General features: G+C 40.1%; 1 protein-coding gene across 1 annotated transcript in view; it reads right to left on the bottom strand.

Annotated features, from left to right (window-relative positions):
- The window catches only part of NOX4 (NADPH oxidase 4), a 1,166,454-nt gene that overhangs the window by 407,558 nt on the left and 744,701 nt on the right, over positions 1–14,195 (bottom strand). Inside the window, exons 16-17 of the mRNA XM_044071824.1 lie at positions 2,469–2,633; positions 2,289–2,351 (exon numbers count right to left, since the gene is read on the bottom strand). Of these exons, the coding sequence (XP_043927759.1) occupies positions 2,289–2,351; positions 2,469–2,633 (228 nt within the window). The remainder of the gene's footprint in view (positions 1–2,288; positions 2,352–2,468; positions 2,634–14,195) is intronic.

Raw genomic sequence — 14,195 nt, 5'->3', positions numbered from 1 at the left:
TTAATTTTCTACACTGAAGAGGGATTATCTGCAAAGACGGTCAGTTATTCTTTCAACCGTAAACCTTTCTGAAAATGTTGATGTAAAACAATACAAATGTCAGTCACTGTTTGTTGCTCTTCCAAAAGCCTGAGTATTGACTAAAAGGATTACTCTGGCCGAACCGTTCACCTGGTTAGAAAATTGTAATATATAGATAAAATAAATCAGTGACCCTATAGCAAATTAGCAAAAAAAAAGGGTCAGACTTACTTTCCTAACTACAAATGTAAAATCAGAGGTGTGTCTTAATAAAAGTAAACTTGGTTTGCACTTTCAGCTACTCTGCATTCGTTTATATAAATCAAACACCAGCTCCCATCTAAAAGATTCAATCATCTCATTCTTGCTAAGGTTTAATATTCTTACCTTATATACCTGAAAATGTGAAAAAAAAGGAATCCAGTATGACTGAAGTAGTTTAAATAACTCACAAGACTCTTTCATACTGTGAAAATCATAACTGATTATGCTTTTTAGAACTGAAAAAGGATTCCACTTTCTGTTCTGAACAGCTAACCGTACAACTTAATTCTGCTGACAATTCATGATTACATGTGCTCCCCATTTGACATATTAAAGCTACTTATACCAGTGTTGACATATCCAAACCAATATGACTGTAACATGTACCAAACATGGGATAAAACAGAACAGCCTTCTTTACCAAGAATCAGTCTTCCACATCCAATTCTCAACTATTAATGCCTGCTAAATGGCATACACGGGTAAAGCCTTGATTATAGCAGAGGTCACCTAAGTTTCATTAGTATCTCTAGTAGTTGTTTGAATTGGCGTCAGAAGGGGCATGAATGATGTGGGTTCACTTATTCATGTTTCCTGAGCAGGAGAATGTAGGTGACATGCTGGTGGTAGACAGAGTCCACTTATTAACTTTTGGTGGAGATTGAGAGTTGGAGCAGCCACTGGGTTTTGTATACAGGTCAGGTAGATGTGCCCATTCTAGGGTCTACCCAGCCTACAGCAGGTATACCAACATATATGGTTTAGGGCTGCAAACCTGGCAAGCTTTGTAAGAGACTTAGGGAAATCCCACTGTAGTAGAGTGTCACACCCGACCCAGCAATACTGACTGACAAAAATTAAAAACAGTTTATACTTTGTTTTTGATACAGACAAAGCTTTCAGAACAATTCACTAGGCCCGTAAAACTAAATTATTAAAACTCTTATATTTCCCCTCATATGTCTACTAAATGACTAAACTAATGTTATTTCAAAAACACATAGCAAAGTATGAGATTTCTTACTATCATCAGTCTTAATACAAATAGGTATGACTTACAGCTCTCCTACATCATCCGTATCATTATTACAGCGCTCCTAACGTCATCCGTATCATTATTCTAGCTCTAGACTCCCTAGCACAAAATCTTACAGAAAATGCTGACATGAGGCTGTGCAAGACCACATCTTATACAAGATAAAATTACATTGTTTGCAGATGATCTGGCATTATTCACCAGTTCACTAGTGAAATAATTTAATATCATATGCTGAACAATTGCCAAATTGAAAAAGCTAAATTGATTAACAGTCCTATCAATTCAATTTAGGTCCATTAGGATAAATATCACAATCTAGCCTCTCAAGAAACATGCCTATACCAGAAAAAAAATCAAACAGCAACCTAAGACCTCCAAGTTTTTATATTCCTCCATATTACCATACAGTTATAAATCATAACTGCCAAGTTTTTGCACAGCTTCAAGATATCTTGTACACTTGAAAAGATGCTTTTCATCAATTGAATACAGGCTTATAATTAAAGTGGTTTCTCAAAATGCTGTATGTGAACTTCAGGGCCTTTAGACAATAAGGTGACTGATGTTTATAGATGAAACAAGGAAAGAGCCATGCAGTTTTGTTTAGTACTTTGCATTAACCAAAATTAAATCGAGTTAATGAAAAAATCTACTTTCACCATATCCAGAGATATTTAAAATATCAGTAATTCATAGTCACTAAAAAATGAAAACTGTGGAAAAAACAAAGGCAAAATAATACCATAGTATGAGACTGCAGAGTGTACTGCGGGTGGAAGTCATGATTAATAAAACAAAACTATGTCAGGATGGCTTACCCTACTCTACAAGTTAGAAGTAGAATAAATTATAAAATATCACTAGTCACTTCAAGTTATTCAAAGACATTACAAATGAGTATAACATTTATAAAATATATACTTCTATAAGTTCTTTAGTGACTTACATAACGATCAGTTCTTACCATAGTAAGAGTAAATGGATGGCTTTCAAATGTTGAGATTCTTGGACAATAGATGGAAATATACTACAAAATATAAAATTAAAAGGATATCAAAATTATACATTATTTTTCAGTATGACTTCTACAACAGACTTCAATTAATGCTACTAACTGTGAACAGATAATTTTGATGGTGTTCACCTGACCAGGCCTTGCTTTGAAATTCACTTTCGTCATTTTTATTTCAATGACATTACATGGATGTATAGCAACTGCCATAACGGTGACGGCCTTATTTCTCTGAATACATCTGTACAGTCTTTCTGCACAATACAAGCATAAAGGGCCAGAAACCCATAGCCAAATCTAGAATAAGAAAGGAAAATATTTTTTTTAATTTTGTTAAAAGCCCAGTGTTTTACATAAACCTAATGTCATATGATACACAATTTGAATGAATTTAAGTAAACATTTATTTATTTATTTACATTGGTTGACCGGGACTGGACGTAGGTCCATTTTCAGCGCAGGCCCGGGGAGAAAAGCTCCACAATTAAAATAAACAGACAGTAGTTACATTGGATAATATAGCGATTAACAATTTGATTAACACAGTAATTAATTACACATTTACAGATGAAGAACATAGTACATCAGTAGACTACTAGAATCTTTATCTGCAAAGCACATAACAGACATTAACAAATGTTACAATAAGAAGTTCCTGCTGTGAGCATCTGAGCTTGCTATAATCAAGGTAGTTAGTGGGGTGGAAAGAAAGGTAGTGACTGGATGAGGTGGGTGATATTAGAGTGGTAGTTGCAAGGGCATAGCTAGCATGTTTTTAGGTGCGCTTTTAGTAAAGTTTTGAAGTGGGTGCATGATGGTATGGAGGTGATTGTGGGTGGGAGGGACTTCCATATTTTGGCTATGGTGCAACAGAATAGTGCTTCACCAGCAGAGTTATTAGCTTTAGTGATCTGCAAGTGATTTTTGTTGCTGGATCTTAGTGGTGTGGTGGTGCGATAGGGTTGGAGTAGATTCTGGAGGGATGAGACATTTAGTGGATGGTTTACTAGTTTGTGGGCGAGTGAGAGTTGATACCATTGAAGGAGGTGAGGGAGTTCAAGCCAGCCCAGTTCAGCAAGTGGGAGACAGTGGTGACTACGGTAGGATGCCCCTGTGGCGAATTTGGCGATTTTGTTGTAGCAGGACTCTAGCTTGTTTCGATTGCATTGCCTTAGGTTGGTATATATTGGAGAGGCATAAAGTAGGGTGGAGATAAGGTGGGAATTTGCTATTGAAATCTTTGCTGCTTTGGTGAGAAGTTGCTTATTTCTGTTAGTTTTTTGTTTTTTTTAAATACAGAAATATAAATGGTGGTAGCAGAAGAATAATGTCCCTGGGATTCATAAAGAACCCCACTGCGGGTGATAAGAGCTGAGGTCCAAAGGATGTTTCCAAAATCTCAGGAAGAGTGATTCAGAAGTGTGTTGGCAGCAATGAGAACTAATTTACATATTCATGAATTACATTCTATTGCATTCCTCTAAATTACATTTTATTGCATGTCCCTGAATTCCATTTTATTGCATATCACTGAATTACATGGTATTACTGTTAGTGGTAATCAGCTCTTTTCTATGGTAGGAAGACATGAAGCCACATGAATCCATCATGTTGGCATAGACACCCTTATCTGTCATTCTCCTATATACTTACACACATTCAAACACAGAGAGACAGGCAGGCAGACAGAGTGACACACACACACACACACACACACACACACACACACACACACACACACACACACACACACACACACACACACACACAGATATACCTCATTTCTGTCCCATAACTTATACAACAACCCAGAGGTAGCCTATAATTATTTTTTTATTTTACATTTGTTGACCGGGTTAGACCGACTGAGCTAAGTAGCCCTTTTTCAGTGGGGGCCCTGGGAGCAAAGCTCCACAGTTTTAAAATTTTACTGTTAGCGGCTTAGAATGTATATATATATATATATATATATATATATATATATATATATATATATACAATGAAATACATTTTATCAGAAAAATAATAAATGAGAAAAAAACATAATAAGCATACATAAGAGAAATTATTCGATACAAACATTTTCAATAAACAGTGAAGAGAGTCCACAGTGTATGCGGTTATTTCCTGAGATATGTGACCTTAGAAATGGAGATAAGAGATGGAGAGCAAGAGTGATACTTTGAAGAGGTTTATGAGCTAAAAAGATTTGAAGTTTTGGTGATTATATATGAATTGATGGGATAGATCAGGGAGGATGAGTGCAGAGGCAGGACCAGTGAGTTCAGAGGTACTCTCTAGTGGCAGTTTTGAATTGATTTGGATGTTTGAGGGACCTGATTTCTTGTTGTAATTTGTTCCATGACATGGTAGGATTTGTAGCTGTAGAGGTTGCAGCCAATTTTAGTCTTAGGTTTGCATATTTGTAGTAGGTTAAGGTCAGAGCTACATAGGGGACCTAGTGGAAGTATTTTGAGAGATGAGGGGAGATAGGCTAGGGCACATGGATTTCAGGTATAGTATAGAGTGAATATATGTACTTGAGAGAGTAGATCTGGTTAGGTAATTACAGCCAGTTTAGGTAGCTTAGTGAAAGACAATGATAAATTTGGTGAGCACCGAAACTGGCAACCTTGTTATAGGGTAGACTGTAGTTTAGTTAGTAGTGTGGAGTTAATATTGGTAAGAATTTGGCAGCTATATAGAAGGCTGGGTAAGGAGGTATGCATGAGAGAGGGTTATTTGTGCATTGTTAGAAACTTTTTTGTTTCGATTAAGAAGGCCAAGTTTTTGGTGTGTCTTTCTGATGCAGTTGTTTACATGTAGATCAAACCTGAGTGGGTCATCTATCATTACTGCTAGTAGTTTTGTGCTAGGGCCAACATTAATGGGGGGGTTACTGAGGGACAGTACAAGAAAAACAGTACAAAAATATTTTTTACCTGCCACTCATAAATCAATGGTGATTACAATCATTCAGTAACATCAGACCCTAGAATTTCCATCTTCTTATTGTTGGTAATCCGTGGTGATTACAGTAATTCAGTAATGTCAGACATTAGAAATGTCGGTCTTCTTATTGTTCGTAATCCACAGTAATTGCAATCATTCATTAACATCACACACTAGAATTTCAGTCTTCTTATTGTTCATATGTTCATTGTGATATTATATCTGCTGCTCTATTATCTTTCTAAGTGACCTAGATAAATATTTATAAATTTTCACTAGTGTCATCTACGGTACCTCACAGCTTTGTTCAGAAGTCTCGAGCACAGCTGTTTAGAGGTATGTCAACCCCCCCCCCATGGACACTCCCTAATCTCTCTCAGCTGTCTTTAACTTTAAAGAATGTTCCTGATTTTGCCATTTATACTTGCCCTGTCCATCACAGCTCCTGGACTATTATAGCGAGTTAATAATGCCATTAGAGGTTCATACATTTTACTGTTGAGAAAATGCATCCGGATCCAAGGACAATCCCTCCAGGATGTGCTGTGTTGGTACTGAAGATAGGATCCAAGGAAATTCCTCCATGATGTCCTGTGTTGGTACTGAAGATAGGATCCAAGGACAATCCCTCCATGATGTCCTGTGTTGGTACTGAAGATAGGATCCAAGGAAAATACCTCCATGATGTCCTGTGTTGGTACTGAAGATAGGATCCAAGGACAATCCCTCCATGATGTCCTGTGTTGGTACTGAAGATAGGATCCAAGGACAATCCCTCCATGAATGTCCTGTTTTGGTAGTGAAGATAGGATCCAAGGACAATCCCTCCATGATGTCTTGCTTTGGTACTGAAGATAGGATAGAAGGACAATCCCTGCATGATGTCCTGTGTTGTTACTGAAGATAGGATTCAAGGACAATCCCTCCAGGATTTGTTGTGTTGGTACTGAATGTAGGATTCAAGGACAATCCCTCCAGGATGTGCTGTGTTGGTACTGAAGATAGGATCGAAGGATAATCCTTCCATGATGTCCAGTGTCGGTACTGAAGATAGAATACAAGGACAATCCCTCTGTGATGTCCTGTGTTGTTACTGAAGATAGGATCCAAGGACAATCACTCCATGATGTCCTGTGTTGGTACTGAAGATAAATCTCTGCTTACTTAAGGAGCTGCTTTCTGTACAAAAGGTACAGGGTTTGAAGATTCCCCCTTATCTTAAATTTTTAATGTGAATTATTATATTTAAACATTCAACCAGATATCTCATTTAAGTGCTGCTTTGGTAAAGTGCTGTTTCTCTGTAGCAAAGGTGCAGGATTTAAAGATTATTTCCCCTTGTGTTTATCACATGACTTAACACATTCCTGGCATTTAACACCACACAGGACTAAAGTGCTGTTCCCACTGCTGAAGGTGTATCATTCCTAGATGTTTCCCTCATTTTTCCTTTTCATATTTTAACTTTTACAGCTGACTATATAAAGAGCATCCCTGGAGGCTAGTATTCTGTCCACCATGTATTTTATGTGCTGCAAAACTGCTGTTCTTTAGTTTTTTTAAGTGACTGTAAAATAATATGGCACGATTCTCCCCACCCATACATCTTTTGTGCTGTAAAACTGTTGGTCTATTAACTTTTTAAGTGAGTTTAAAGTAGTATTTACATTTCCATGATGTCTAGTAGATTCCCACAATATTTCAAGATTTAATCATTAGTCTAGGGAAGTTTAGAGGTATGATACCCCCCTCACACACACACACAGCCCCCTCACAACAAATAAACTCATGGACATACTCCCCAATTTACACACATCTAACCTCCCTAACCTCTAACTATTCTTTCTGCTGTGACTGACCAAACAAACACAGAGAGACACACACACACACACACACACACACACACACACACACACACACACACACACACACACACACACACACACACACACCTAAAACCATTCATCCCTCTGCATACACTCACACGTGCACATGCACAGCTCACCAACACTAACTGCTGTCTAAACTCCCCAGCACTTAACTCTAGGATGATTACACACACTGAGAGCAATGGGTGAATGCAAACATCTGGCCACGTGATTCTAGCAGCTTTCTAATTTGACATGACCAATAAGATTTTGGACCCTTGTCCCTCTACCCCAACCCACTGTTTCCGGCTTTCTCTATGTTTTATGCACTGCAAGGTATGATACTCCTTAACTTTATGTTGAGGATCAAACACAAGTCCCTTCTTGATTCAAACCCACCTCTACATTTAGAACATGGCAGTGTCAGTTTCTCATTTGCCCAGATTTTTGCCTCAAAATGTTTGGCTTTTTCTTCATATACTTTGGTTCTGCCAAATCGTGGGGATTGATGGCAGTAAGTTTTGTAGTTTATCTTTCAGAACATGTGTGCTAATGCACCACTTAACTGTAAGCTGTAAAAAAAAAAGTACAGTTGTGTACACTTCCCATAAATGTAGATGTTCAAGTGTATTCACTGTTGCAGTCATTACATTTGGGTTATCTGCTTGCAGGTAGCCCTCAGTCGGCCTGATTAACAAAGTCTTGGGTCCTGTATTGGTTGCTGTCCCTTCTTCCATGACGTCAGGTCATCAGGGGTATAAAACATGCAACTGATGCCATTACATCAGTTTTTCTTGGCCCAGATGTCAGGTGCCTCCCTAATGGAAAGCAATTAAATATAAAAGATATACCTCCAACAAAAAAGGAAATACACCAAAAAGGCTTTTAAGCATAGTAAAGGAAAGTAGAGGTATAGCCAAAAGAAGTTAGGGGTCTGGAGGGAGGGTAACCAGGACTGCAACAGTGAATACACGTGAACATCTACATTTATGCTAAGTGTACACAAATGTACTATGTTCTTCGTGTTTCACTGTTGCAGTTATTACTTTTGGGTAGATTCCCAAAACTATGGTTGGGAGGAGAGATTTAAATAGCATTAGGGCCAGCTATAAGGCCCTGCAAGACTGCAGTGGCAAAGCCAGCTCTGGATTTAGAGAAAACTGGCAACTGATAATGCTTGATGAAAGCATGTACAAAACTCCAGGTAGCAGCTTCTAGGATATCCCTGGTAGAGATGCCTCTGAAAAAGGCTGTAGAGGTAGATGCAGCCCTGGTGGAATGAGGTCTGATCCCTTTGGGATAGGTTTTCCATGGTGTTTATAGAAGAAATTAATGCAATGGCTTATCCATTTAAAATGGTTTGCTTTGAAATAGCCTTCCTCTCTGCCCCTGCAGTAAATGCCACCAGCAGTTGTTCAGATTTCCTTTGAGGTTTAGTCCAGTCCAAGTAGAATCTACGTTGTCTGTGCACATCTAAGGAATGCAGTATCCGTTCCACTTTATTCTGTGGATTGGGAAAGAAAGTTGGCAAATGAATGGACTGATTAAGAGCCATACTGGATACCAACTTGGGCATGAAGGATGGATTGGTTTTGAGAGATACCCTTTCCGCATGAAAGATGATGAAAGGCTCCTCTGCCATAAGGGCCTGTAATTCAGATACCATTCTAGATGAAGAGATTGCTAAAAAGAAAGCTGTTTTCCAAGAACAAAATGTTAAGTCTGCAGTAGAAGCTGGCTTGAAAGGAGGTACAGTGAGTTTCTCCAAGACAAAGTTAAGGTCCCAGGCTGGGGTTGGATCTCTCCTGGGTGGTCTCAAATTTTTGGTCCCTCTGAGGAACCGCTTGAACAGTGGATGAGAGAAGAGGGGAGGTTCTGTGTTACAATGAGCTGAAATGGCTGAGGTGTGGATTTTAATGGAGGAAAAAGACAGGCCCCTGTGAAGCATCTCAGTTAAGTATTGTAAAGTCTGAGGTAAATTGGGCGCTGCTGTACTCATCCCTTGAGATTGGTTCCAGGTACAGAATCTTTTCCATTTTTCAGAATAAGATTTTCTAGTACTAGGCCTCCTTGCTTCTAAAATGATATTCATCACAGGTTTGCTGAGGGATGGTAAAGGAGAGATTAAGTAATTAGCCAGGCTGCAAGGTTCAGTGTAATAAGCTGAGAGTGCAGAATCTTGTTCTCCTGCTGAGACAACAGGGAAGGAGTCTGAGGCAGGTGCCATGAAGATTGCAGGAGGGGGTACCAGTGTTGGTGTGGCCAGTCTGGAGCAATCAAAATCATCCTTGGTTTGTCCTGTTTGATTTTTAGTAGTACTTTGGAGAGCAGAGGCAGAGGGGGGAAGGCACAGACTGATAGGTTTTGCCAGCTGAAGGACAGAGCATCCACTTTCCAGGCTTGTTTGTGAGGAGTCCTTGTGCAAATTTTGTCCAATTGGTAGTTCTGGGGACAGGCAAATAGGTCTATATCTGGGCTTCCCCATTTGCTTGTCAACATGTTGAAAATCCCTGGTTCCAGTTTCCACTCATGTGGGTGCATGAGGTTTCTGCTTAGTCCGTCTGCCAGTGTATTTAATTTTCCTGGCAGAAATTGAGCTTGTAGGTGCACTTGGTAGCTCAAGGCTGTGTTCCACAATGCCATGGCTAGTCTGCAGAGGGGGTAAGAACGTGTACCCCCCTGCTTGTTTATGTACCACATAACAGTGGTGTTGTCCGTCTTTACCATTAGTTGTCCTGGAAGAATGTGGTCCTTGAAGGCTGTCAGAGCATTCTGTATAGCTAACATTTCTTTTTGATTGATATGCAGGTCCATTTGACTTGGTTTCCATTTGCCCTGAATGCACTTTCCTGCCAGGTTACCCCCCCTCCATGCATAGTGTGATGCATCTGTTGTTAGGGTTTGGGCAGCAGGGGGTGGTGTGAAAGGTAGTCCCTTGTTTTGGTGGCAGGCCTCTGCCCACCAAAGGAACTCTAAGCGTAGGCAAGGTATGATAGGAATCATTGTTTCTAGGTCTTGAGAATGTTGACACCATAGGCTATAGGCTTTTTAGATACCACTGTAGTTTCCTCATATGCAGTCTTGCATATGGAATTAGAAGAATGCAGGAGGCCATGAACCCCAAGGCTTGCAGTGTTTGTCTTGCAAATAGCAGGGTTTTTGTGGCCACTTGTTTGAAGTAGGTTGTCAAATGAATTTGTTTCTCTGGCGTGAGGTAAGCCATCTGGGAAGTTGTATTTAAGCTTCCTCCCAGGAATATAATTTGTTGACAGGGTACCATGTGTGTTTTCTTTTCATTTATGGTGTACCCCAAGACAAGTTAGAACCCTTTGTACAAAGGCCAGATAATTCAAAAGTATGTCCTGGCTTTCTGCCTGAATTAGACAATCGTCCAGATATGGGTATATTTGAATATTTCTTTGACTGCAAAATGCAATAACTGGAGTTAGGCACTTTGTGAATACCCTGGGCACAGTAGATAAGCCAAAGGGTAGTGCAGAGGACTGATAGTCCATGTAGCTTGCTTTGAAACGTAGATATCTTCTGCAATATTCCATGATTGGGATGTGCAGGTACGCTTCTTTTAAATCTAGTGTTGCAAACCAGGCATCTTTGCCTAGCATAGGAAGTAATTGGTGAAGAGTCAGCATGTTGAATTTTGGAATCTCAAAAAAGGTGTTTAGAGTAAACAGGTCCAGGATAGGTCCTTTATCACATGACTTAACACATTCCTGGCATTTAACACCACACAGGACTAAAGTGCTGTTCCCACTGCTGAAGGTGTATCATTCCTAGATGTTTCCCTCATTTTTCCTTTTCGTATTTTAACTTTTACAGCTGACTATATAAAGAGCATCCCTGGAGGCTAGTATTCTGTCCACCATGTATTTTTTGTGCTGCAAAACTGCTGTTCTTTAGTTTTTTTAAGTGACTGTAAAGTAATATAGCATGATTCTCCCCACCCATACATCTTTTGTGCTGTAAAACTGTTGGTCTATTAACTTTTTAAGTGAGTTTAAAGTAGTATTTACATTTCCATGATGTCTAGTAGATTCCCACAATATTTCAAGATTTAATCATTAGTCTAGGGAAGTTTAGAGGTATGATACCGCCCTCACACACACACACAGCCCACTCACAACAAATAAACTCATGGACATACTCCCCTATTTACACACATCTAACCTCCCTAACCTCTAACTATTCTTTCTGCTGTGACTGACCAAACAAACACAGAGAGTCACACACACACACACACACCTAAAACCATTCATCCCTCTGCATACACTCACACATGCACATGCACACCTCACCAACACTAACTGCTGTTTAAACTCCCCAGCACTTAACTCTAGGATGATTACACACACTGAGAGCAATGAGTGAATGCAAACTTCTGGCCACGTGATTCTAGCAGCTTTCTAATTTTACATGACCAATAAGATTTTGGACCCTTGTCCCTCTACCCCAACCCACTGTTTCCGGCTTTCTCTATGTTTTATGCACTGCAAGGTATGATACTCCTTAACTCTATGTTGAGGATCAAACACAAGTCCCTTCCTTGATTCAAACCCACCTCTACATTTAGAACATGGCAGTGTCAGTTTCTCATTTGCCCAGATTTTTGCCTCAAAATGTTTGGCTTTTTCTTCATATATTTTGGTTCTGCCAAATCGTGGGGATTGATGGCAGTAAGTTTTGTAGTTTATCTTTCAGAACATGTGTGCTAATGCACCACTTAACTGTAAGCTGTAAAAAAAAAAAAAAAAAGTACAGTTGTGTACACTTCCCATAAATGTAGATGTTCAAGTGTATTCACTGTTGCAGTCATTACATTTGGGTTATCTGCTTGCAGGTAGCCCTCAGTCGGCCTGATTAACAAAGTCTTGGGTCCTGTATTGGTTGCTGTCCCTTCTTCCATGACGTCAGGTCATCAGGGGTATAAAACATGCACCTGATGCCATTACATCAGTTTTTCTTGCCCCAGATGTCAGGTGCCCCCCTAATGGGAAGCAATTAAATATAAAAGATATACCTCCAACAAAAAAGCAAATACACCAAAAAGGCTTTTAAGCATAGTAAAGGAAAGTAGAGGTATAGTCAAAAGTAGTTAGGGGTCTGGAGGGAGGGTAACCAGGACTGCAACAGTGAATACACTTGAACATCTACATTTATGGTAAGTGTACACAAATGTACTATGTTCTTCGTGTTTCACTGTTGCAGTTATTACTTTTGGATAGATTCCCAAAACTATGGTTGGGAGGAGACATTTAAATAGCATTAGGGCCAGCTATAAGGCCCTGCAAGACTGCAGTGGCAAAGCCAGCTCTGGATTTAGAGAAAACTGGCAAATGATAATGCTTGATGAAAGCATGTACAGAACTCCAGGTAGCAGCTTCTAGGATGTCCCTGGTAGAGATGCCTCTGAAAAGGGCTGTAGAGGTAGATGCAGCCCTGGTGGAGTGAGGTCTGATCCCTTTGGGATAGGTTTTCCATGGTGTTTATAGCAGAAATGAATGCAATGGCTTATCCATTTAAAATGGTTTGCTTTGAAATAGCCTTCCCCTCTGCCCCTGCAGTAAATGCTACCAGCAGTTGTTCAGATTTCCTTTGAGGTTTAGTCCGGTCCAAGTAGAATCTACGTTGTCTGCGCACATCTAAGGAATGCAGTATCCGTTCCCCTTTATTCTGTGGATTGGGAAAGAAAGTTGGCAAATGAATGGACTGATTAAGAGCCATACTGGATACCAACTTGGGCATGAAGGATGGATTGGTTTTGAGAGATACCCTTTCCGCATGAAAGATGATGAAAGGCTCCACTGCCATAAGGGCCTGTAATTCAGATACCATTCTAGATGAAGAGATTGCTAAAAAGAAAGCTGTTTTCCAAGAACAAAATGTTAAGTCTGCAGTAGAAGCTGGCTCGAAAGGAGGTAGAGTGAGTTTCTCCAAGACAAAGTTAAGGTCCCAGGCTGGGGTTGGAGCTCTCCTGGTTGGTCTCAAATTTTTTGGATGAGAGAAGAGGGGAGGTTCTGTGTTACAATGAGCTGAAATGGCTGAGGTGTGGATTTTAATGGAGGAAAAAGACAGGCCCTTGTGAAGCATCTCAGTTAAGTATTGTAAAGTCTGAGGTAAATTGGGCGCTGCTGTGCTCATCCCTTGAGATTGGTTCCAGGCACATAATCTTTTCCATTTTTCAACATAAGATTTTCTAGTACTAGGCCTCCTTGCTTCTAAAATGATATCCATCACAGGTTTGCTGAGGGATGGTAAAGGAGAGATTAAGTAATTAGCCAGGCTGCAAGGTTCAGTGTAATAAACTGAGAGTGCAGAATCTGGTTCTCCTGCTGAGACAGCAGGGAAGGAGTCTGAGGCAGGTGCCATGGAGATAACCATGACATACTGTGCAGGAGGGGGTACCAGTGTTGGTGTGGCCAGTCTGGAGCAATCAAAATCATCCTTGGTTTGTCCTGTTTGATTTTTAGTAGTACTTTGGAGAGCAGAGGCAGAGGGGGGAAGGCACAGACTGATAGGTTTTGCCAGCTGAAGGTCAGAGCATCCACTTTACAGGCTTGTTTGTGAGGAGTCCTTGTGCAAATTTTGTCCAATTGGTAGTTCTGGGGACAGGCAAATAGGTCTATATCTGGGCTTCCCCATTTGCTTGTCAACATGTTGAAAATCCCTCGTTCCAGTTTCCACTCGTGTGGGTCCATGAGGTTTCTGCTTAGTCCGTCTGCCAGTGTATTTAATTTTCCTGGCAGAAATTGAGCTTGTAGGTGCACATGGTAGCTCAAGGTTGTGTTCCACAATGCCATGGCTAGTCTGCAGAGGGGGTAAGAACGTGTACCCCCCTGCTTGTTTATGTACCACATAACAGTGGTGTTGTCCGTCTTTACCATTAGTTGTCCTGGAAGAATGTGGTCCTTGAAGGCTGTCAGAGCATTCTGTATAGCTAACATTTCTTTTTGATTGATATGCAGGTGCATTTCACTTGGATTCCATTTGCCCTGAATGCACTTTCCTGCCAGGTTACCCCCCC

The sequence above is a fragment of the Protopterus annectens genome, chromosome 5.part0 (genome assembly GCF_019279795.1).
Source record: "Protopterus annectens isolate FY-2018-M chromosome 5.part0, PAN1.0, whole genome shotgun sequence".
Lineage (NCBI taxonomy): Eukaryota > Metazoa > Chordata > Ceratodontiformes > Protopteridae > Protopterus > Protopterus annectens.
The sequence above is the reverse complement of the archived record's forward strand: the minus strand, read 5'-3'. Positions and strand labels throughout refer to the sequence as shown.